This window comes from Pimephales promelas, chromosome 4 (assembly GCF_988280905.1).
Source record: "Pimephales promelas chromosome 4, fPimPro1.hap1.1, whole genome shotgun sequence".
NCBI classification, from domain to species: Eukaryota; Metazoa; Chordata; class Actinopteri; order Cypriniformes; family Leuciscidae; genus Pimephales; species Pimephales promelas.
The window spans coordinates 33,149,376-33,174,183 of record NC_142772.1 but is presented as its reverse complement, the minus strand read 5'-3'; the positions used below and the strand labels follow the sequence as shown (position 1 = coordinate 33,174,183).

The 24,808-nt window shown below is 38.6% G+C and overlaps 1 protein-coding gene across 2 annotated transcripts in view; it reads left to right on the top strand.

The window, feature by feature from the left end:
• The window catches only part of zzef1 (zinc finger, ZZ-type with EF hand domain 1), a 43,140-nt gene extending 20,245 nt beyond the window's left edge, over positions 1-22,895 (top strand). For both annotated transcript variants that reach the window (XM_089130295.1, XM_039675211.2), the window contains exons 33-54: positions 241-370; positions 745-883; positions 1,031-1,196; positions 1,787-2,049; positions 2,157-2,326; positions 3,363-3,501; positions 3,763-3,935; positions 4,082-4,362; positions 5,269-5,443; positions 5,616-5,748; positions 6,294-6,526; positions 6,641-6,958; positions 7,176-7,276; positions 8,327-8,462; positions 8,545-8,904; positions 9,050-9,193; positions 9,286-9,454; positions 11,789-11,887; positions 12,888-13,053; positions 13,819-13,969; positions 17,896-17,967; positions 20,683-22,895. In XM_089130295.1, coding sequence (XP_088986421.1) covers positions 241-370; positions 745-883; positions 1,031-1,196; positions 1,787-2,049; positions 2,157-2,326; positions 3,363-3,501; positions 3,763-3,935; positions 4,082-4,362; positions 5,269-5,443; positions 5,616-5,748; positions 6,294-6,526; positions 6,641-6,958; positions 7,176-7,276; positions 8,327-8,462; positions 8,545-8,904; positions 9,050-9,193; positions 9,286-9,454; positions 11,789-11,887; positions 12,888-13,053; positions 13,819-13,969; positions 17,896-17,967; positions 20,683-20,763 — 3,799 coding nt within the window. In that variant the 3' untranslated portion in view covers positions 20,764-22,895. The remainder of the gene's footprint in view (positions 1-240; positions 371-744; positions 884-1,030; positions 1,197-1,786; positions 2,050-2,156; positions 2,327-3,362; positions 3,502-3,762; positions 3,936-4,081; positions 4,363-5,268; positions 5,444-5,615; positions 5,749-6,293; positions 6,527-6,640; positions 6,959-7,175; positions 7,277-8,326; positions 8,463-8,544; positions 8,905-9,049; positions 9,194-9,285; positions 9,455-11,788; positions 11,888-12,887; positions 13,054-13,818; positions 13,970-17,895; positions 17,968-20,682) is intronic.
• Positions 22,896-24,808: the final 1,913 nt, after the last annotated feature.

The following is a 24,808-nucleotide window of genomic DNA, read 5'->3' as shown; positions in this document are numbered from 1 at the left end:
AAAATGAGGAGGGAGAAAGACAGTGGATGTCCAAATCTATCTGTTGACTTCTAATGTGTAGTTGTTGAACATGTCTTGAGTACTTCCGTGAGCTTTGTTGTTGTTAGTTGTTTTGCATTATTGAAACTGTAAGATAAGGATTTAGTGTAGATTACACACTATTAACAAACTAGGTTTAAATGTGTCAAATGTTTTATTTGGCTTCTCATCTCCTTTTCTTCATGTGACATGGTGGTATAGTCAGTGGACGGAGGAGGATGAGATCGCTGACTATGAGAGGAACTGTGAATGGATGGATGAGTGTTTGGACGGCATGTTTGAGAAATGGTTTGACAAGATCAGCCAGGCCTCAGTGGAGGAGAAGAGAAAGGTACAGATATCACATCAAAGAAATGTTTTCCTGTACAGTAAAATTGTAGCTCACAAAAGACCATCAAAGTTCACATTAATTAAAAAAAATTAAATAATGGAGACTATTAAATAAGGCAGCTAAATTAACACAAAAAGTAACTTTTGGGTGGAGGTATTGCATTATTATTCATGCTTGTCATCTTAATTGAATGTATTCCTGCAAAGTGCAAACCAATGGTTAATCTCTGCAAACACAAGTAAATGTCAGCATCCACAGTAATTCAAGTTTAAATTTTGATCTAGTTCTTCTGTGAACAGCAAAAGCACAGATTTTACACACTTCCATATGCAACCTACCCAATAAACATATTGTATATTTTTGATCTTTTGCAGATGCACATGTTCATTGCACGCTACTGCGACCTGCTTAATGTGGAGATTTCGTGTGACGGCTGCGAGCGGATCGCACCGTGGCATCGCTACCGGTGCCTGCAGTGCACAGATATGGACCTGTGCAAGACCTGCTTCCTCAGTGAGTCACTTACACTGTAATGAAGGGAAAGCAGCATTGTCACGAAGCATTATTTCCACTTATTTATTACAATAACAAAGTTAGAACCATTTCTCTGCACATTTCTCTGGAGTGCTTTTGTTGAATGGTTCTGCTCTTCTTGTTCAGGTGGTGCTAAACCAGAAGGCCATGAGGATGACCATGAGATGGTGAACATGGAGTATGCCTGTGACCACTGCCAGGGCCTTATTGTGGGCAGCAGGATTAACTGTAATGTCTGTGAGGACTTCGATCTTTGCTTTGGCTGTTACAATGCCAAGAAATACCCAGACAGGTAATACACGTATGGGGTGTGCAATATCATCTGTTTTAACGATGTGGGATCTGACATTATCGAATATGTCCCTTACTTCACAAAAGCAATCTTAGAGAGTCCATGCATACACTGCGTGATGTAGCCTTTTAAGTTTAGGACTTCTGCACACGCACATTTAGATCTTGAATGCTTGCACTGCAAGATTTACTTTTAATAAACATACAAGAATATTTTGTCTTTTAGGCTATTTTTATATCCTATAACATAGTTAAGCAATCACACAAAGAGTATTTTTTTCTTCTTCTATATCAGCACGATTGCAAATGTGATATTTATTTTATACGACAGTTTAATAAACAAGAAGTTATGCAACTTGCATTTTAAACACAATATTGTCTGTTTTTGTTCCATTTCACCAACAAAAATCGTTTTAAACAAAGCCACAGCAGATCCGTTTTATATCTGAACAACACACTGCAGTGTTTCGTTACTGAATGAATCAGTCCCCCTGAATTGGTTGACTGAATGATTCAATGACTCCCTCAATAAGAAAATCAAACGCTCATTTGAATAATAATATTATATCTGTGCCGATCTCCCCTCTCCAGCCATCTGCCCACCCACCGTATCACAGTGTACCCTATGGTCACCATCCGCATCAGTGACCGCCACAGACTCATCCAGCCCTACATACATAACTACTCCTGGCTTCTTTTTGCCACACTCGCCCTGTTCACCTCTGAGCTGGTCAGCGAGAGAGCACAGGACGGAGAGCCTTTGGATGATGTCACCCTCGGTTATGCCAGCGCTCTGCAGACCCACTGCTCTGACATCATCAATGAGTGCCTGCTGAAGGGACAAACTGGGAAAGGTAATCAGTATATTTGAATGTTCATGATCGGTATGTGTGTTAACTAGAAATGGAAGTCTAAAGTGGTTTGTATGTATAGTTAGAGTTGCTGTTGTTTCCTGTTGTAGGTTTACGAGCCTCTGCCTTGCTGTCCCTGCTTTCTTCGAATGATTCAGCCACAGAGAGTGAACTGTGTCCTGCGACGGCCGGCTCCTCTCAGGACATCAGCAGCACAGACACCTCCTCACTGCCTAGCAGCACTACAGCTATCTGCTCCCCTTTGCTACCTAGAGACAGAGTCAGTCACTGCACACACTACATTACTCAAGCCCTTTGCTTTTTTTATTTTTTTTTTAAATCTGTGACAACCCCACCCCACGAAACATACTCTTTAACTTAAAGGGGTCATGAACTGGCTTTTTAAATTTTACTATATTGTCGTCTGAGGTCAACTTATGACGTTCGCTTGGTTTTTACATTCAAAAACATCAAAATCAAGGGTATTTTCTACCCTAGTTTTGAGTCTAGCTAAAAAGCGCACAGATTTTGTGGGCGTCTCACACTGAAGACTTGGAAGTAAACGCCCACTGCTGTGAGTGGATAACAGTTTTGCATATTATAATGAGTTTCAAATTCACTCGTTTCAACTTAGGAAATTGTTTTGAAAACGTCTAATGTTGTAAAATGGCAACCGGAATGATTCGCCTATACATTTTCGACCCAGAGTCCATGTTGTTGCACCATTCCTGTCGGATCCAATATAGACGTCACAGCACTGTTCTTTACTCTTAATCGGTCTATAAATCCAGTCTTGTTTACAAAACAATCCTCAGTGAAATGAAGTGAACAAACGGACAACGTTTTTCCCTCATCAGCTGGAACGTCATTAAAAATAAAGTTTAACCATGCATTCCTATTGGAGTCCAGAGGAAGCATATGCAGCGACTGCCTTCTTCCACAACCAGGCACTGCACAATATTCTGTATTGCTTCGTAGCTTGATCCGGTTTGTCATCACGAGGTAGGCCTCCGTTATCTAGCTATACGTGTAATGCGCGAATCGGTAGGCGGGGCTAAACCGGCCGTGTTGAAGTAGACGTTAATCTTCCTCTGCGGGGGTGGTGTTTTATCCTCTTTGACGTCATAGTTCCCACTTTAAAAACGAGTCGTTTGCTGAGCCTGGTGTCAATAAAAGCTTTTATTGGACTAACAAGGACGTTTTTTTAGTTCTGAGAATATGATGACCTCAAGGAAAATTTGATTTCTCAGTTCATAACCCCTTTAAAAAAAAAGTACAATCTGCCCTTATGATAATGTTTTTTCCCTCTTGACAAGAAACCTCAAAAGCATGAGCCTAATCCAGAAGGTGATGCGAGGAGGAGGAAGCTGGTCTCTGAAGATACATCAGACTCGTCCAGTGCAAGTCAGACACCCTCTGTGTCTAGTGAGGACACACTGTCCCCTGGAGTCAGAGGTGAGCTTGTGGGGATTTCGTTTTCTCTGAGTACTCTTTAATAATCAAGAGCTCTAGTCTACAGTATAATATCTTTATTTAGTCCAAGTTTGATTTCTGCTTTAGGTGTAAATTTGTTACATTTGAATGTCTTGTGGGATTCAATCAAAGACAACGGAACATAGAAGGTTTAAATGGGGACGAAAGTACTAGAGTAAAGATGTTGTAACTTACATTATAAGTAGCTAATTTAGTGTGTTATTTTTTTTGTGTGTGTCTCAGTTTCAGAGTCGAGTGGAGACACCATCACATCTCCTACCTCAGAAAATGTGGATGCATATAAAGACCAGGAGGAAAAGACAGCCCGGGGGCCGCTACAGGAACACGTGTTTGCTGAATGCTCCAGAGAGAGAATTCTGGGATTGTTGGCAGCCATGTTGCCTGCAACCAAACCGGTAATAACAAAGATTCCAGTATACATTGTAATTGTTGGCAGAGATTACTTTTGGAATATTTTTGATTTGTAGCCATTTGAAATACCTCTTTTTTTCACATTTCTATTCTACAAAATATGCTAATATACAAATGTAATCCTATATAGGGCAGCCCAGTATCTTTGTCCAGCTTGAGTCCCATTCTGCCACTGCTGTTCAGAGTGGTCATCTCGAATGCCGGCTGTCTCAATGAAACATACCACCTGACACTAGGTCTTCTGGGACAGCTTCTGTTAAGGATTGCTCCTGCTGAGGCTGATGCAGCTGTGTCAGAGGCACTGACAGATAAATTTGATCTCCTTACCCTCGGATATGGAGCAGCACTTGATGTTCCTGGTTGGAAGACCACTCAACTGCTCTTCAGTCTGGGAGCAGTGTGTCTTGACAGGTAGTGTGATACAATATGTAACATATGGCTAAATAGAATGTGTATGAGAGGTCTTCAACCTGAATATGGAGACAGAGATGAACAGATTTTACTGTTCAATATTGTATAAATATTGTGCTATGTGCATTTTGACCTATAATAAAATGCATTTAGAACCATATTAATGTATTTATGCTGCTTAAATTGTATTTTATAAATAATGATGCCATTGCAAAGCCACTTAAATAATAATTTTGATGTACAGTGTCAGTTTGGCGTCAGTAAAATATATATTTATTTTTATGCTTTGTTGTATTAAATTGACCAGACATTTATAATATTAACAAAATGTTTCTTTTTCAAATAAATTACTCTCAAATAAATTACTTTCAAATAAATTAAAAATTAGAAAGTTCACTTACTCGTTTTTGAACTTTCTGTTTGTCAAAGAATCCTAAAACATTGCATCATGGTTTCCACAAAAATATTATGCAGCACAACTGTTTTCACTTTTGCTAGTACTAAGAAATGTTTCTGGAGCAGCAAATCAGCATATTAGAATGATTTCTGAAGGATCATGTGACACTGAAGCCTGGAGTAAAGATGCTGAAAATTCAGCTTTGCTATCACAGGAATAATTGGCGTTTTAAAATAATTATAAATACAAAACGTTGAAAACGTTAAGAAACGTTGTTTCTTAAACAATTTTTTTTTTTTTAATCTTACTGACTCCAAAAGAGACAATGAAACTTTAGGTTTGTTGTAAGTTATTGTATTTTATATATTTTTTTAAATTGCTTTTTAATGTGCATTTTGACCTATAATAAAATGCATTTAGAACCATATTAATGTATTTAACAAAATTATGTTTTATATAACACTTTTCACTTGTGTCTGCGTCCATCATCTGTCTTTACATGACAACAGTCGTATAGGTCTGGATTGGGCTTGTTCAGTGGCGGACATCTTGCGGAACCTGAATGTTTCCTCACAGTGGTGTGCTGTTGTGGCAGCTTTCACTGATCACTGCATCCAGCAGTTACCACAGCAACTTAAGAGAACCAACCTCTTCACTCTGCTGGTGCTCGTGGGATTCCCTGAGGTATGAACGAACATGCCACACGTGCACGCTAACACGTTTAATATAGGCCTGTATTAAGTTAAATGTAGAATTATATAACAATGCCCTGTTACAATAACACTTATTTGAAGATGCAAAAGCCCTTATAACATTTTGAGAAGCTGCTCATAATAAACGTGTCTCTTTATGTTAGGTTCTGTGCATGGGGACTCAGGCTGTGTTCATCGATAATGCCAACGAACAGCACAACATGATTCTGCTCAAGCACTTCACTGAGAAGAACAGAGCTGCTGTGGTGGACGTCAAGACCCGCAAGAGGAGAACAGGTGCGAGTAGAGCTTTCAATGGGTTCTTTACACTTATCACACTGGTTTCTCAAGCTGTAAAAATACCCGAGCTGAACGAGTCTTTCAGCACTGTCTAAAATCACATGACTGCCAATGATATTCAAACCCGCCTTCATTTACAAAGGGTGTGTCTGCTTTACTCCCTTGTTTAACAGGCTGTTTTTGTATGAAGGTACCCCTTAAGTAAACTAACTGGCTTCTAAGGCTTTAAACATAACAGCAAATATTTGATGACTGCAATGCATATTTCTCTATTGTAAAACAATCATATGCTGAAAAAACAACAGTGTTTGTTGTGATTAAACTGGCTTTCAAATTTCGACCACTGAAAGTATGCTGTGGGTAGCAGAATTGCAAGACGATGAAGACGGGATGTTCTATAAACATTCAACTAGGACTTCTTTACCTCAAATAATGGCTGCGTAGGGGACATTTCAGAAACACCCATGGTCACACAAAACAAGTAATGGTAAGAAATTACATTAATAAATACGACTCTCTGTGTCTACTATAATTCCTCTCAGTGAAAGACTACCAGTTAGTCCAGGCGCATGAGAGCAGCAGCAGGAATGATGTGGAGTCTCATGAGGGTCAGGCTGTGTCCCCGACCTCCGCCCACCTGAGCTCCTACCTGAAGAACTTCACCTCTATTGTGAGTCACCTGCTGCAGGTCGAGGTGGAGAGCAGTGCCCAAGATGCTGTGGAGGCCACCTGGGTGCTCTCTCTCGCTCTTAAAGGACTCTATAACACTCTGAAGGTATTCACCAGACATAGTGTATCAAATATACAATTATTACAGTTATTATACACATTATTTATAATATATAAATACACAACAAGTCATGAGTGGTCATGTTTCCCTTTCTTGCAGAAGCACGGTGTGGATAAAGCCCAGGAGGCCATCCAAGGCTCCGGCCTGATGCAGCTCCTGGTCCGTAAGTGCAGCAAGGGCACAGGCTTCAGCAAGATGTGGCTTTTGCGAGACCTAGAGATCCTCTCCATCATGCTTTATTCCTCCAAGCGAGAGATCCACTCCATGGCAGAGGACGGAGACGCCGAGACCGATGGAGAGAAGGAGAGAGAGAAAGAGCATGACTCTGATCACTCCAGCTGCTGCGCTGATGATGCTGATCCAAACAGACCGGACCCACTGGAAGGACTGGATGAAGAAACAAAGATCTGTTTCCAGGTTCGGCTTCAGACACTCATCCTCTGGTTTCTCCTCCTTCTGTTCTTCTCATATCTCTTCCAGCAGTTTGATCTTGAATCATCAGATTGATTGAGTTTTGTAATTGCTCCTTACCAGCTGAATTGGAGAAGGAAAGGGGGTGGATAATTCGCAGCATTAGAATGTAGAAATTAGTATTTAGAGGAATAATTAGCTCTGATATTTGTCTTGCTCTTAGATTACCCATGATGCTCTCAATGCCCCACTCCACATCTTGAGAGCAATGTATGAGCTCCAGATGAAGAGGACTGACTCTTTCTTCCTTGAGGTGCAGAAAAGGTGAGTTGTACTTTGAATTAGGATTTCTGTTATATAGTCAAGCTTGAAATTTTATCATGAATGAGCTAAGAATGTGCATACCTCTTGCAGAATCAGTACTAATACATGAAAAAAATAGATTTACAAAAAAAATAGAAAAAAAAATCAGATTTAATAAACAGGGCAAATTAGCGTGAGCGCAATTCCAAAAAAGTGCCAATTGGAGTGTAAAGTTCTGCTCGTGATCACCTTGCATGATTCATTTAAATACTCTCCTCTCATAAATTTTGCATCTGAAAGTGAAAATTATCTTTAGTAAATCCTGACAGTAGTTTATTAATGTCAAAAAAGGGTTTTCGCTGGTGCAAGCTGTTAGTAAATCTGGCCCATTAGGGAAAATAATACATAGATACATACATAGATTGACTGAAATTACACAAATCCGTGAATCAGTGACTTCTTGATCTGTATTTTCTCAGTGAGTGGTTTATTATAAAACAAATAATTTTGAAAATATTTTGTTCTTGCAGATTTTGTGAGAGGTGTGCTGACTTATTAGCAGAATTGTAGTGTGTGTGTAACTCAGTTGTATTAAAGGAGCTGTATGTAAGAAATGTATTTCAAATAATCATAAAATGGCCCTAATATGTCACTAGACATTAAGAAATCATGTTCATTTCAAATACTTGTATCACTGACAACAGTAGTCCAGCCAGGATATTGTCATTTAAAAAGTGAAGGTGCAGCCCTCAACTGATGTTGATGTTGTCATGTTGTGTTTTGGTCTGATGCTCCACCCTCCACCGATCTACCAATTACAAAGCCAGTAGTGTTGCCAGCTCTGCTCTATTTATCACAGCTGCAGATACAGATGTGTTGTATAAAGAAAAATGATGGATCCTGTAGCCTATCTGGAAACCTTGAGTCAAGGGGGAGGGGATACACCGCTCTACAGTAATTTGAAAGTGATTGCAGTACCAGTTTTGGCCACAATCGTACATACGGCTCCTTTAAATAAAATCAAAGACTTTCTCTCAAATGATCCTTTTTTTCTAAAATATCATTTCGAAGGTTTGATGGTGATGCTATAAAAACCGATGAGACTATTCGTACGCTGGCACAGAAGTGGCAACCATCTAAACGACCTCGTTCTGAGGAAAGAAGCACCAAGGCAGTAGATACTGATATTATCATTGTGCCCTGTGTGGTAAGAATAATTTTAAGATTAAACTTATATTTTGTGATCTTGAGTAAATTAAGTTGATTCACTCTACTTTCTTTGTCCTTAGTCTAAACCCACCCGGTGTGAAAAAGCCACAGAAGAAACGAACGTCATCACACAGAAACTTATCACCAACAGCGAGAGTGACCTGCAGCTGAGTTACGCCAAACAGCGGCGCACCAAAAGCTCAGCTCTGTTGCATAAAGAGCTGGACGCCCGCAGTAACAAGGCAGTGCGACAGTACCTCTTCAAGGTGAACGAGGCCATTGCTATCCTGTACGCACGTCATGTGTTGGCGACACTGCTGGCCAACTGGCCTTCTGACACACCCATCAGAGAGGAAGACCTTGAGCTGAGTGGAGCATCGCACATGGCCTACATACTGGACATGCTCATGCAACTAGAGGAGAGACCGATGTGGGAGAAGGTGAGAAGGGGATTTGTAGTCAGGATCTAAAATGCCAAACCTGTGAGTGAGTTGAGAAAATGTACAGGCAGGAAGGTTTCTTTCAATGAAACTGTACAATTGTTACTATTGTTACTAAATTTCTTCCTCACATATTGCATCTCAGATCTTGCAGAAGGTACTGAGGGGCTGCAGCCAGAGCATGCTGGGTAATCTGTCACTGACTGCATGTCAGTTTATGGAGGAGCCTGGGATGGCCGTGCAGGTCCGTGAGTCCAAGCACCCCTATGACAACAATACCAACTTTGAGGTATGAATTCCATTTTTTTTTTTTACTCAAAATCCCTTGATCATGATTGAGTATTTCTGGTCCACTCAGTGTCATCTTTTGCATTGTCTCAGGATAAGGTGCACATCCCTGGAGCGATCTTCCTGTCTGTAAAGTTCGACTCGCGCTGTCACACAGAGGAAGGATGTGACGAGCTCCTGATGGCCAGCAGTACCGACTTCCTGCAAGACCTGCACACCTTCAGTGGTTCTCACCAGAAATGGACGGACTTTGAGATTCCTGGTGAGAGTTTGAGAAAGTGGCATGTTTGAGTGCTAGTGGTTTATAAATAATGAATCATAACAGACTTGCGTTTACTTGGTTTGGACTTGCTTTTACTTGATTTGGACTCAGAAATGGTCTGAATTTCTGCATAAATTGGTTAAATAATTAAAGGTGAACTCCGGGCAATTTTTTAGTTAATCTTGATCGTAGGGCTGTCAAACGATTAATCGCGATTAATCGCATCCAAAATAAAAGTTTGTGTTTACATCATATATGTGGGTTCACTGTGTATAATTATTTTATATATATAAATACACACACATGCTTGTATATATTTAAGAAATATTTTCTTGTATATACTGTATATAGATTTATATATTATTTTTATGATATGTAAAAATAAACATTTTATATATAAATAATATTTTTTTCTTAAATATACATGCATGTGTATGTATTTATATATATATATACAAAATAATTATACACAGTGCACCCACATATATTATGTAAACACAAACTTTTATTTTGGATGTGATAAATCACGATTAATCATTTGACAGCCCTACTTGATCGTTATACCTTTGAGAGTAGTGTCTATAGAAAAAAAAAAAAAAAACGAACCGGATTAGTGCTTGCAACACGGAGCTTCTAAAGCTGATGACCAGAGCTCCCACTCAGCTAAAACAGCAGTTATGGGGGCATATCCACAAGTTTCCTACGCCCCATGATGCCTTGCGTCAAAAGTGGGCGCGACTTCCGGTTGGAAGTAAACAAAGCGCGATTTGACATGCTTGACACTTGTTCATTCAACAGTTGACAGTCATTCAAGTTATAGCGATCCAAACTAGCTAACGATGTGGGAACACAACCTCAACGAAATTCAAAAGGGTGAAATAACAGTACCTTTACCCTCCGCAGTAGTTGATTGGGAGTATTATAATAACATTATTAATAATCAATACTCATCAAGGCATGGTGACAGACAGTTGTGCGAGCTGACAAACAATTCAAATAAAAAATACACACTTAGTCATTGGGCTTTGGAGTTTATTCAAAATTATAAATGAATGTGCTACTAGAATACATTAACTGGCACATTTGGTATTCTGTCAACACAGGCTTAGATCCTGAGTTTAGGTGTAACATCAGTAGCGAACAGCCAAACACATGCTGATAGAGTTTATAGAATATTAAGAATTTAAACAAATGTACACAGGAAGATTCGTCGTCTTTTGGGAGGTGATGGAAACTACAGTCGTTGGCAGGATCAGAGACGGGCTCTGGTAGGATCACTGTGATTTCGTTTTCAGCTTATGTTCAAAACAATCATGTTTAAGCCACTGAATTAGTTTAGTCCGGTTATACATACAACCGCGAACAGCACATGATGTCCCTGAGCTCCGTAACGACATCTCTCGTAAAGATTTGCGTCTTTAAATAGTAAAATAATTCTCCGAAAAACGGCTAGCCTCTTCGCTAACTAACACACAAAATACCATTGGAATGCTACTTCCGCCGCCTCGCCGGAAGTTTCACCCACTTTATTTTTTACAGGAGCGCCCCTCGGAAACTTGTGGATACATAAAGATTGTCTTTGTGCCTCTTAACAGACACAAAATGCGATTAAAATGTCTGTCCAACATGAACATGGCCCTTACACGACAACAAGATGCGTTTAGCAACTTAGCCATTGTTTAAATTCAACTAAATAGTGTTTTAGACGGCTAGCTGTAGTCTCGCGCTGAAGTTCCGTGGGAACTCAGTTGTAAAAAAGTAGATAGAAGAGTATTGTGCAGGTGGGAGGAGCATTATAATGACTAAAAGGCACGTAGATTATGTCTTCTAAATATAACAATGCACATGAACATCTTTATGAGCTAGTTCGTATTGTCACTCATATACATTCACTTTTACACATGCGGGGCTCTTCAAACGTTCATAAACTAAGTGGAGAACAATGTATAAACGGACTGCTACTTACTTTACAGGCACGCACACAACTGTAGCAGATAAATCGTTACAGTACTGCTGGCATCCGTACATGTTCTCGATCAGTCAGACTCAATTCAGTGGGCGGGGATCACTGACTTGCATGTCTTTTCCATGGCACTGATTGGCTCACTGGACGGATGCTGCGCCGAATGCGTCACTTTTGTAAAGCAACTAAAACACTTGACTATAACCCTAATAGTGTTCTTTTTTACAAGCGTAGTGTGTGAAGAGTGAAGATTGGAGTTACTCACAAGTGAAGAAGAAATGGTTCGCTTTCACATATGTTTTCCTGCAGTTGTATATCTGATGATGTAACTTTAGTGAAAACCATATTTTTTTTTCCTCTTTCTCCTCTAGGGGACACTCTCTACTTCAGGTTTATATCAGACATGAGTAACACAGAATGGGGCTACAAGTTCACTGTGACTGGTGGCCATCGAGGGCGCTTCCAGACTGGTATGCTTTTGCAATTGTTTACTTAATAACTCTTGATGCATTCAAGTGCTTTTGTTGTCGTAATGTGGTAAAAAGATGGAGATCCAGACCTGTTATTTAGCTACAACTATTTTAGATTGCTTAAGTCATCTGCTACCACAAGAAAATGATTTATCAAATTCAAACGGTAAATAATATGTTGTTTATTTTCTAGATCATGAATAGTACATATTTTTACCATTCACGACTCTTGCGTTGCTCTCCGCCATTTTGAAAAGATTAAAGATTATCTCATCTCGGCAACTCGTGCATCAAAATATTCTACGAGTTGCCCAGTGGAAAATACCACATGAAGGGGGGTTCATGTGCATTTTCCACGTCGGCTTTTGGTATTTACCATAATTACCATAGCACGTGAACACACCACTAGTTACAGAGCTGATGCCGACTGCTGATTGGTCAGAGAGAATCGTCACTATTCACTGCGTTATCATTGCACGCGCCAGATGGAGTATCCAGAATAACCCCGCCATTTTTAAATAGTTTGACCAGAGATAGTTACTAAACTTACTAATATTATTATGGCAACTCGTAAGAATATGGCGTGGTCAAACGAGGAGGTGCAGACTTTCCTTTGTATAAGATTCATAATACTCGCGTATAAGATTACGTCACGGCAGTTTCCTGCGCCGTCACTATGACGACCACTGACTATTTGTGGCGGTACTGCAATGGAAAAGTGAGCTGAGTCGAGTCGCACTGGTACTGGTAATGGAAAAGCGCCAATAGACTGGAGCCAGCTGACCAATCAAAGCAGACTGAGCTTTTCGAAAGGCGGGTTTTAAAGAAATCTAAACTAAAACAGAGTTCAGATGCGTCAACAATGTAAATTATTGGAAAATGTTTTTTTTTTTTTACATTAAAGAATGTAAGTGTATTCTATCAGACCTCATAAACAATGATGAACATAATAGGACCCCTTTAACTAATGTTCACATTAGTGTTTTTTTAATTTGAACAGGTTTTGAGATCCTGAAGCAGATGCTAGCGGATGAGCAGGCCCTCACTCACCTCCCGCTGTCTGACATCTGGGAGTGGCAGGTGGGCGTGGCTTGTCGGCAAACTGGAAACCAGCGGCTGAAAGCTATTCATCTGCTGCTGCGGCTCCTGCAGTGTCCGTCTCAATGGTGTGTCCCTTCTTACCTTTCTGATAGTGCTTTTTAAAAGCTGACGGCATTTATTAAAACCAACAAAAGGAAGCCGCATCATCCTGCAGTGCTTTATAGCTGTCCCAATATTCTGGAGAGATGAGGCAGCAACTTGCTTTCAGAACCTGTCAGGTCAGTTCTGCACTCTGTGGATAGCCGGTCCAACTTGACCCAGTTTAAAACGCCTCAAGTGAGCCTATCTTCCTCTCGCTCTGCAACTTTTCTTCTTGTTCCTGAAAATCAATGAGTTCAGAAATGCTTTTTAAAATTGAATCAAGGGGCCGACTTTTAAGCACACAGATGTTGTATTTCTTGTATTCACACTTCTTGAGTGGTTTATACTACTCTGGCTCGTTCTTTAGTGTGTTTTGTTTTGGTGAGCATCCAGATTAACACAGCTTTTGCATAACGCACCTGACAGTGGCTTTCTGCTTTCATTGTTCCCATGGCAACAAGGTCACATGTCAGGCTGATTTGCATAATTTCCATGGTGTTTGGACACAGTTACATCATCATCAGCAGCAGAGAGGCCGTGTATGAGAGAAATAGAGACATTAACCTGTGGTGTCAGATGAGTTAGCGAGTTTGAGGAATAGCCCATGCAAATGACCACCTGCTCTCCGCAAGGGGAACATTAATCGGGTGAATGAGATGGCCATATAGGTCAAATATGAGTAATGATAAAGCTAAGATCATTCAGGGTGTAATGACCTCACATTTAGATTGTTGTGTGTGTTAACACAGGGGTTGTGACCTTACACTTCTGCGGCCGCTGTGGCAGCTCTTCACTACTATGGAAAGTGGTTTGAGTCAGGACCCCACCAGCATCACGGTCCTCCTTCCTCTTCACCGCGCTCTCACAGAGCTCTTTTTCATTGCCGAAGCAAAGGCCATGGTGAGTGACCATCTTCTTCCTCTTCTTCCTCTCAAGCAGCTCTTCTAAAAACATTCTTGAGAAAGAAGCGTTCACCTCAGCTACAAATCTTTTCGATTAAAGCTGATTAGCTGTTGAAAGGAATGGTTAAGGAATGGCAAACACGTCTTTCCAACACCAATAAAATCACTAAAACCCAATTAATTAAGTCATCATATGGGCATAATATCGGCATATTATAATGATTTCTGAAGGATCATGTGACACTGGAGACTGGAGTAATAATGCTGAAAATTCAACTTTACCATCACAGAAATAAATTACATTTTACAGTATATTAAAATAGAAAACAGTTGACATCAGGTGAGAACATCAGTCATATTTTTGTATAGTTTCATTTAAGGTGCATCATTTGTCTCTATCTTTGATTCATCATTTATTTTGGTATGCGTTTAGGGTTGTGCATGTGTAACAGATGTTCTGTCCTTCAGACAGTGATGATAAAACTGTGACAAATGTGTCCCCTTCCAAAATTTATCCTGGCATTCCTCTGTCCGAACAGTTGCTTTTTATGGAGCATATTTATTGAATTCTGGGAGGCTTCCAGGTGACGTTCAAGTAATTGTTTTGTGTTGTCTGAAGGAAATAGTTCTGTGATGAAATGTGAAAAAGGAGACTGGAGAGCAATAGACTTTTAGTGTCAGATTTCATTCAGTATGAATCATGCCAGGGTCTGTGAGTGTCTGTCAGGGGCTTCCCATATGCATTTGTATGCTCCAAAAATAATAGAAACACCCACACCGAAACATACAGGCCTGCCATTGGCCTTAATGGCCACATTTACGTTGTGTAGTCTGAAAGACTTGTTAGAAAGACTTGTTATGGCTGTTTGTAATCCATGTCCTGTTTACCGATGGTGGATCCTCAGCCCAAACTCACAGTCATGGATCTCTTTGATGATCCATATGTATGGATCTGTGCAACAATCCAAAATTGTCCAAGATCCATCACATATTGCATTCATATGGATACAGACTTCTATATGTCTTTCTTTGTCTATCTCTAGTTTTTTCATGTGAACGATCAGAGTATTTGGGGCACTTTTCACTGGTTAACAATTACTATTTGAATGCAATGAATTTTTACCAATTGCTTTCAAGGTCATTTTTAAGTGAATGTATTAGGTAAGTTTCATGTATGTTCATAGCAGAGTAACCACATGTGTATTTCATCACATTAACTATGTTACACTAATGTTTGACAAGCGGTGTCAAAATACTTGTCTTAGTTTTAAACACACAGTGTTTAAAACTTAGTGTTAAACTTAGTGTTTTGCTATATTTCTTCAAAAAAAAAATGTTTCATATTTTTGTTATGTATTGCAAGGACAATTATACAAATGTAAACGTGGCTTCAGCTTCCAAACATTTTATAAGTGCGTGGGAGAGACAAAAGTGGGCACTAGAGGGCATTAAGACACCTCCTTGTATTTAAAGTAAGTCAAAATAGTCTTCAAGAACACCGTATAGTCACACAGACAGTTCAGAGAGATGCATATGAACATATGTATGCAGTACATTTATAGAAATAGACAGCCATGTCGGGTAATGTCTGCGTGAATGGCGCTCTTTCTTTGAGCCTGTGAATGGGAGGAAAGTTTTATTGACTATACTCTTTCATCACTGAGCCGTAATGCTGTAACAGCCAAGTTGGACTCGAATATGAAGTGGTTTGTTTGTGTGTGTTTGAATGAGATATGTTTAAGTGAGCATTAGTGTGGACTGACAGGCAAATGGATGAAGTGAGTGTTTTGAGTGTTGAGTGGTTACGGCAGTAGATACTCAATACTGTTTGGCCTCATTATGAAGAGCCTTAATCTCTACCACAACCGCTGCACTTCTCAGAACTTACCATAAAGATTTCAAACATCTCAGCCGCCAAATGATCATGACTGATCTATTGTTTTTTTCCTGTTAGGCAACGCTATAAAATGGGCTCAGAGCACTGAACTAATGGGAGATTGTCAACGCGTATTTGAAAGAGCGTTTCAGAATGTGAATACTCAGCTGTTGCAACGTTCATGTCGGAAATGAGACGGAAAGAAGAAAAAAAACTGATAAGACGTTCAGACATGCCTTTTTTGTTCCTCTCCTGTAGTGTAGTAACACATATTTCTGCTGGATGACAAAAAAAAAAAAAAAACCCTCCTTCACAGAGGAAGTGGTTTCGAATGTGTTCTGACATGACAAAAGTTGCAGCCTCTCCACAGTCTTCAGAGAGTTCTGTCATGAAGCGTTTAGATGTCTAGATGCTGTTCATTTGGGTGTAGACTAGAGGTAAAGTGCGATCTGACCGGCTTCTGTTGACGTTCATTACTCTTCCAACTAAAGCCATCAAAGTTGAGCTCTCAGTAAGGATGTTGTTTGACGAGGTTAAGGAGACTAAACAGGATATTGTAATGGATGTATATTAGTTTTTTAAATGTTTTTATCTAGAAAACAATTTATTTACATTTAAAGTTCACCATAAATAAACTCTATAACCATTTACTCACCCTAAATTTGTTCCAAACCTGTATGAATTTCTTTCTGATGCTGAACACAAAAGAAGATATATTGAAGAATCATATGAACCAAACAGTTGATGGGTCCCATTTTTTTTTTCTATAAATATTCTTCAAAACATCTTTTATGTTCAGCAGAAGAACGAAATTCAAACAGGTTTGTATATGACAGGATTATCATTTATGGGTGAACTAACCCTTTAAGTAATGTTTTATTTTTATTTTACATGCTTTTTTTCAGCATGCTTATTTAATAGATGCATAATATATATATATATATATATATATATATATATATATATATATATATATATCTATTTGTAAATGTTACAATTTAAAATAACTTTTTTTTCTATTGAAATTATTTTTTTACCTCATTTATTTCTGTGATGGTAAACTTAATGTTCGGCATGTCTTCAGTGTCACATGATCCTTCAGAAATGATTTTAATATACTGATTTGGTGCTTATTAATATCACTGTTGTGCTGTTTATTATTTTCATGGAAACCATGATACGTTTTTGTTCCAAAATTCTCTGTAAATAATAAAATCAAAAAATCTTTATTTGAATTAGACATATTAGGTAACATTATAAATGTCTTATATGTCTAATCATAGTGACTGAATACTGATATCTGTATCAAAAGTTCCCTTTTAAAAAATTAAGGACAGTTACAATAACTTTTGTGCTGTTATTGTTCAGTTTCCCATTTTCCATTAGCATTCGCATTTCTAGCCTATAGCGTGCCATCTGGAGTTCATGAGCACATTTGAACATTCAATGGCTAATTTGTGCCAATTGGTGCACAAGTATGCATTAACCTTATCAACCTCATGGTGTGTTGTTTATACGTAATGTCGATCAAAGTTTACTTTCACATGAACATATATTCTGATTTTTCAGGGTTTTTTTTTTAAACAATCTACTTTACTGTATTGCTATGCATATTTTATGTAACGTTTATATGGGCTTTATGGTTCCATGCACCTTCAAAAATTCCCTGGAGATTATGTGTAACAGAAATTGGCTTTAGACTTTGATCAATGTGAAATACCTGGAAGAGTGCAAGTACTCCTACCTCAGGAAATTAGATAGCAGAGGCGGAGCTGATTTAGATGATGTCTGGTTTGATTCAGAGTCATGTCATCAACAGCATGGTGCTGTTCCAAACCCCAGATTAACAGCTCATGTTGAGCCAGTCTATGGTAAATAACAGTCTAACTGGCTTTGAATTGAACTGGCCTTTCATCAGATCGCTCTCCTGGCAAATGCTGTAGAATAAATTTTGATGTTTTTGCAGCTTGTTTTCTATATCAAATGTGTTCAGTTCATATTGTGGGTGAATACTGATGCTGGTATTTGTCTTTTCATTTGTCCATCAGGAGCAGGACGTTCTGCAAGAGTACCTTCTTGCTCTCACGACCAATGAACAGCTGGTAATTCGCACTGCACAGGTAAGACAACCACAATCCCTATGGTGTTCATAATTGTTCCCACGGGTCCTTGAAATCCTTGAAAGTTTATGGTTCTGGAAAAAAATGTCAAGGCCCTGGAAAGTTTTTGAAGATAAACATGCATAGATACTGGTCCTTGAAAGGGACTGAATTTATTTTGTGCAAGAATTATTTTGCAACACTTCGTGGCCTATGGATACGAACCCAAATATGTTCAGTCAATGACAGTCTATTGTCTTCAATAAACATAACATTTTTGTGATAATAAATATTTTATTTAATATAATTTTGAATTGCTTTGCTTGTTAAGATAATGTAAACCCACGAGGCAAGAAAAACTTAGAGTTGTTCACTTTAAACTGAAAATTAGCCCATGATTTACTCACACTCAAGATATCTTTGGTGTATATAACTTTTATTCTTTTAGATGAATACAATCTGAGTTATATAAAAAATGTCCTGACACTTCCAAGCTTTATAATGGCAGTGAATGTTTCTGTTTTGAAGTCCATCAAAGTACATCCATCCATGATAAAAGTGCACCACACAGCCTTCTAAAGTGAAGCGATGTGTTCGTGTAAGATAAATATTCATATTTTTAAACTTAATAAAGTAAAAAAGTAGCGTCCAGCAGATGGTATGTAATGTGTAGTAATGTGACATACTGCTGATATTTAACCCTCTTGGGTCTAAGGTGTCCTTGAGATGTTTTGACATGCTGTGACATTTGTGCTTTTTTCATTTGCTTATAAACATAATAATGGCACAGGTGAAATTACACTCTATTTCGCACAAACAGGGCTACCATAATATGTGAGCTACATGTATGTACATGTTTGTATTTTTGAGAGAATATTGTTTATGTATGGTTATTGAAAAAACTAAAAATCAAAGGTTCTGAAATAAGGCCATAAAACACATACGAAATATACGTCCACATTACTTTTGACTAATGGGTGTTGCTGCCTAGAGTTTTTTCTTCACAATGATCTGAAAATCATCCTCCTAATCATTCACATAAAACTGTGAATTGGGTTTTATTGTGAAAAACATTTTTTTGTTTGCCAAGGCAATATGGCAATACGTGAACAGGTGTATAATTAGGTGACCAAGATGCACTACGCTACTTCTGATGTCACAAGTTGCAGTTGTTGTTTGTAAGCTATTCCTGTAAAATGAAAATAACTTTTTTCCTAGTTCAGACCAGGCTTCATGAACATTCATGAGCATATCTGGAGAACATAAGCCATAAACACCACATCTGTATCATTAAAATATAGATAAGCAAAAAGATGGTTTTCCCTTGGAAATAATGATGGACTGTCAATTCAACTTTAGTACATTTGCTGTAATTATGTAATTAAACATTTTATACAGGTAGCGTGAGTACCAGAGATTGACCAGTTTTAGGAATTAATTATGTAATAATATTTTTAATCTGTATATACCAATTAATAAGTTGATATATAAGAAGAGAAAGATACCAGATCGTATTATACAATATACAGTAGGTAAGGGTTGTGCAGTTGAAGACAAATGAGGACAAGAAACTGATGCAGCTATCCTCAAATGAGTACGTGTACGGTATAACAGGAGCCACGTTGGGTTTTCAGTGGCATTGGTTTACTGCTTAAAGTGAGATGTGGCAGAGCCTAGTGCAGTAACTGCTGTAAAGCTGCAAATTCACAGGAAAACCACAGCACAGTGAAATGGGGATGCTTTTCAAATGGCTCCGATGGATGGTCTCACCATATGTTGATGAGGAATAATGATCCTGTAATGTCTAATGATGTGTAAAGCTTGTTTTATCAGCACAACTTGATGACTGACAGTCATTGTACGGAATGGATGCTTGATGAAAAATTAATGAAAGTGTATTTTATTATTACTATACTGTAGCGATCGCATTTGATCATTTCTGTTGCAGTATCATTCATGAAGGCAATTTGAGAAAATGTCTTACTTTCTCTAAAAGTAAGAGTCCACAACCTTTGTTCACATTGAGAGATAATGGCAATAGTGACACAATTGCCTTTGGTGAAATAAATATTTGTGCTCCTCATCACCTGATGGCTTTAACCAAATATTATGCTAAAACAGCTGAACGACAGAAAGGATATATTGATTAAAAAAACACCTGTGTTGACTCCATGTACGTGTACGTGTGTTTAAGAGTGTGTTTGTGTGGGGGCTGAGGGCAACTCTGTTGCTTTTAGTCATTAACCCCATTATCGCGTTGGGTGTGGCGCAGCCTCATCTCCGCCACAGGGGCGGCTAAATGACCACATTGTGATGTGTAGGACGGGATTAATGCTCTCTATTTATCTTCTCCCTAGAACCTTTTTAGCTTCAATACAAAACAGGCTTGTAATATTCACGACAGACAGCCAAACAAGTGGTTCATGTTGTTAACCAAATAGTGTTTTTGTGCCTAAAAAGTTTTTAAATGGGTTGAGCAGTGGCATATTTGAAGTGTGATAATGGTGTGTTTGTGTGTGGGTGTTTTTGCTGAGCTCTGAAGGCCACAGGTGTGTGAAACGGTTTGATAAATTACCCACAATGTTTTGCTTAATGGTTTTATTTTCTCTCTCTCCCTGTCCCTCTCGTTCTCTATGACTTTTTCTGCTTTTGTTGCCCTCCCCTCCCTTTTTTTTTTTCTTTCTCCTTCTGCACTCACATTTCACATATTGTTCTTTTACTTGTTTTATTGCATAGGCGCTGAAGAACATCGCAGCCATCAGCCTGGCCATTAATTACCCAAATAAATCCACTAAGCAGCTCAACCTGTCCCCGTGATGGAGGGATGAAAGAGAGAGATGCAGATGAAAGACGGGAAGCTTGCCAGAGCCCCATGGGTGTATGGCCTTCTGCGCTCTACTGCTGCGGCGGGAACGGGCCACATACGTTTTCCAGAAAAATCCACCTGTAAACCCACCCCTTCACTGTTTAATCATGAAGTTAGTGGCACGGTGATGTTTTGTGTCTCTTCATAATCATAAAAGTTTCCTCTTGAAATGATGGCGAAGGGTATTGACTTTTTCTTCTTTTTTTGGGCTCACGTTGTCTGTTTTACCCCCTTTTTAGAGAGTTTAGTGGGCTGTGCCAAATTTGTTTCTTACTCACATGTTCCTTTCTCCGCCCCTTGGTTTTCTTTGCCACCGTGGGCAAGACAATCGATCAAAGTAAAAGCAGGTCACCTTCCCTGCCTCTCCCACTCTCTCCGGACACGTCGCCTAAAAATACGAAGCTGCCGACGCAGTCTCATCCTTCAAAGTGGCCCGAGACTACATACAATTCACAATATTTCGATATCTATCCAAAACCGAGGAGCCTGATGTTTGTTCTGTACTAGCAGCTAGCAGTTACATTGAAAACCATATGCTTCTAGACAAATGGCGGCTGGTGTTTGCGAGTAAAATAAAAAAACGAAACAATGAGTTTGATGTGCCATTCGAGTACAGAAGGCGCCGTTTGCCTTAAGAGAGCAACTCAAAGTGATCTTTCAACTGATTGTGGGCCAGTTAACAAAGCTATGAAATGTCCTAATGAGTGGAATGTCAGTGCTTGTGTCTTACATTGTCATGTGACGTCCCAGATCCTCAACTCACTCGTAGTGCGGCATATCTCCAGGAAATGTAGAGCACTATGTACAGAAATATCACTTTATGTTGTGCCGCATGAAACACTGGACTGAATTATGATGTCCATTACTCTTTGGGGCATATTAGTTGGTTTTATAGATCTATTCTGTTATATTACTGCGGTTGGAGAGGTTCTTATCTTGAGTGTTTGATCTGTTAAATGATGCACATTCGTGAGTTTATTGGACGGTCAAAAGGTGCAGAACTTGAACATCCATCAAAGCGGTTTCCTTCTTATCTAGCGATTGAGACTCACCAGTATTTTAACTGTGGTGACATGGATACGGTTATGGAAGTTGTGTTGCTTTAAAAATATATATATTATCATTACAGGGACATTTTAGGGTGAGTCTTGAGTGAAGCATTTGATTGGCTAACAGAGAGATATGTTGCTGTTTTTGCGGTCACGTAAAGGTTCTAATCAATGTCTATCTAAATAGTTAACCTATTTTATTAATTGTCATTTTTGCCCTGTAGCCAAGTGTTTCTCTTTTTTATGAAATATAGCTTTTTGTTCTTGACAGGGGTGTTCAGGTCTTTGATTTTTATTTCAGTTTGATTTCATTTTAGTTGGAAATGGATTGAGATGGGAAGTTATTTATGCCAAAGAATCATTGTTGTTTAAAAAAGAAATGTATATTTATCTTCCAGAAGAGATATTTGGGGGCGGTTGGTGGAGGTGGTGTTATAATCGAAAAGAAAGCTCCAATGACGGACACAGATCCTTTAGTCCTCGATGTTTTTGTTTACATATGTACTAGCATGGAGCGCTGGCTATGTTTGGTGGCCCTGCTCAGCCTCAGTTCAGGTGGAACATTTCAAAATGTCTGCCAGGAAAATTTCCTGTCACTATAAAGCCTCAGATATTAACAAACGATGTGCCTATGTTTGAAATGAAGCAATCTTAATTTAATCTTCATATCATTGTAAAAGTCCTCTCTTCAACTATATTTTTAAAGAAAATTATATAGTTTAATTTGAAGCATTTTCTATCTATTTTATTTTTATGGATGTTTTTTTTTTTTTTCAGAGTTTATGGCTTCAATTGCTTTGAATTTGACATGAATGTATATAGTTGTGAATATGGACAATTGCATAAATAATTGATATGAAAAGAATTTTTCAATTCAGCCATCCACATTAAAAAAAATGTCATAACAATGTATTATATTGTTGTAAGTTTACACTTGACCCTTTTGAATTGATTTGCTATGTCACGCAAAAAGAAAAAAACTGCTCTGGGTTGATTGCTCACTTGTTTTTAATTAAAAAAGCAAGATATGCAAATTCATGTGCCTAAGGGTTTTCTTCTTTTACAGAAAATTACTTGAGTCAAAACTTGAGCATGTTGTTGGCGAGTTTTATAACAGCAAAAAAACATGAATTGCTACATTGTTGCAGCAATATTTATTTTATTTGACTGGACTATAATGTAGTTTAGTTTCAGTTTTTGCTACTTATTATTATTATTATCATTACTATTATTTTAGTTAACAAATGTTTTCATTAACATTAACGCTGCATTAAGCTGATTTAAGAACATTTTGTTTGTTCACTTGGATTTGTAGAATTAACTTGAATTTATTTTGCTACTGTAAATTGTTCCTTGCCTATTTTACTTTCTTTTGAAATTTTAAACTTTTAAGTTGAAATCACAAAATTTGCCATGCAGCTTCTATTTAAGATTAATTTTACACCCTTACTTCTAGCATATTGACATTCCTCAAGGTTTCTGTTGCTTTGACCTCGAAATTCTGTCCCATATTAAATTCCATATAATTTGTGCAGCTGTTTAACAAAAGCCATCACATTTCGTATGTAGCTACTTATAAGTACTAAATAAGACATTTGTCAGTACTTTTTGATTTGATCCTTCTTTTTTCCCAGTGCTGAAAGGATCAATTAATCTCAAACTGCCTTACATATGGAGCCTGAAGCCTCGATTGTGGCTTGCTACTGAAAATTATACTAAATTACACATAATCCAGTTTTTATGAAACTTGACTATAACTTCAATAAAATGTAACAATTACAAGTGCATTAAAAAAAATCATGCCAACATGAGGTTTTTGTGTTCGTTTCCTATTTAAATATTAACACCATTCCCGGCATCCTGATCCAATTGAAAACAGGCATCAGAGGTGTCTGAGGTCTATTTGTTTGTGTTTTGGCTTGGCAAACACATGGACCCTCCCTTTAGTAATACAAATAGTCCCTCCCATGTCAGCATTTTCTTCCCTCCTAGAATGTAAACCATCTGCTGTTTTATTGTAACCCTTCGCCTAAATATAGGCTGTCGCTTTCAAAAAAATACGCATGCATTGTCGACATGTGACAGAGCCACACCCTGGAACTCATCTTCACCAATAAAAGTGGACAAATTTACCTCATAGTAGCACCAGTATTTCTCCCTGCCTCCCTCTTTCTCTCCATTCACAGAAACACTGAATGACGGATGTGTCACTGATGATGATGATGATGGTGGTGGTGATTGTGCTGGAGAAGACAGTGATGATTCAGAGGAGCTCTAAACTGTAACATCCCCCTCATTACCTGTGAGTCAGCTCTCCTCACACCTCCTCTCCCGCTCCCTGCCTTCCCACGAGCTGGACACCAGCAGTGAGACCCTACAGCTGCGACAGCAGAGGGGAGATGAGGATGATGATGATGAAGTCATCCGGTGGGGGCTTGAGGCTGTGGGTTTGAAGAAGTATAAATAGCCTTTGACACCGGGATGGTCGCGAAACTCTCTCTTCACACCTACACCTCGGATGAGGGAAAAAGTGAGAGAGTGAAGTGAAAAACGGAGTAACTGATAATCTGTAGATGTGCTGGTCCCGAGAAGGGGTGGGTGGCTGTGATTCAGGCTTCGCTGAAGAGGAGTCCGGATTAATGGTGCTTTCACAGCAGATGATTTGTGTTTTGGCTCTGCGTCATGTTATGCAGGAATAAGGGCTTGCACTAGATGAATGCAGTTGTTTATTGCTTGTTTTAGAAATGAGCAGTTTGGTTTGTATTGCTAATAATAGAGAATTAGCATTGTTTAGCCTATAACTCAAACTTGTGCTTGTTGCTAACCAGTTACGTACAACTGTAGCCATACAAGACAAGAGTACATAACAACTACAACTGTTAGCTGATTTGTTAAAGGGATAGTTCACTTCGAAATACATTTTTGATATGTTTTAGCTTACCTCAAG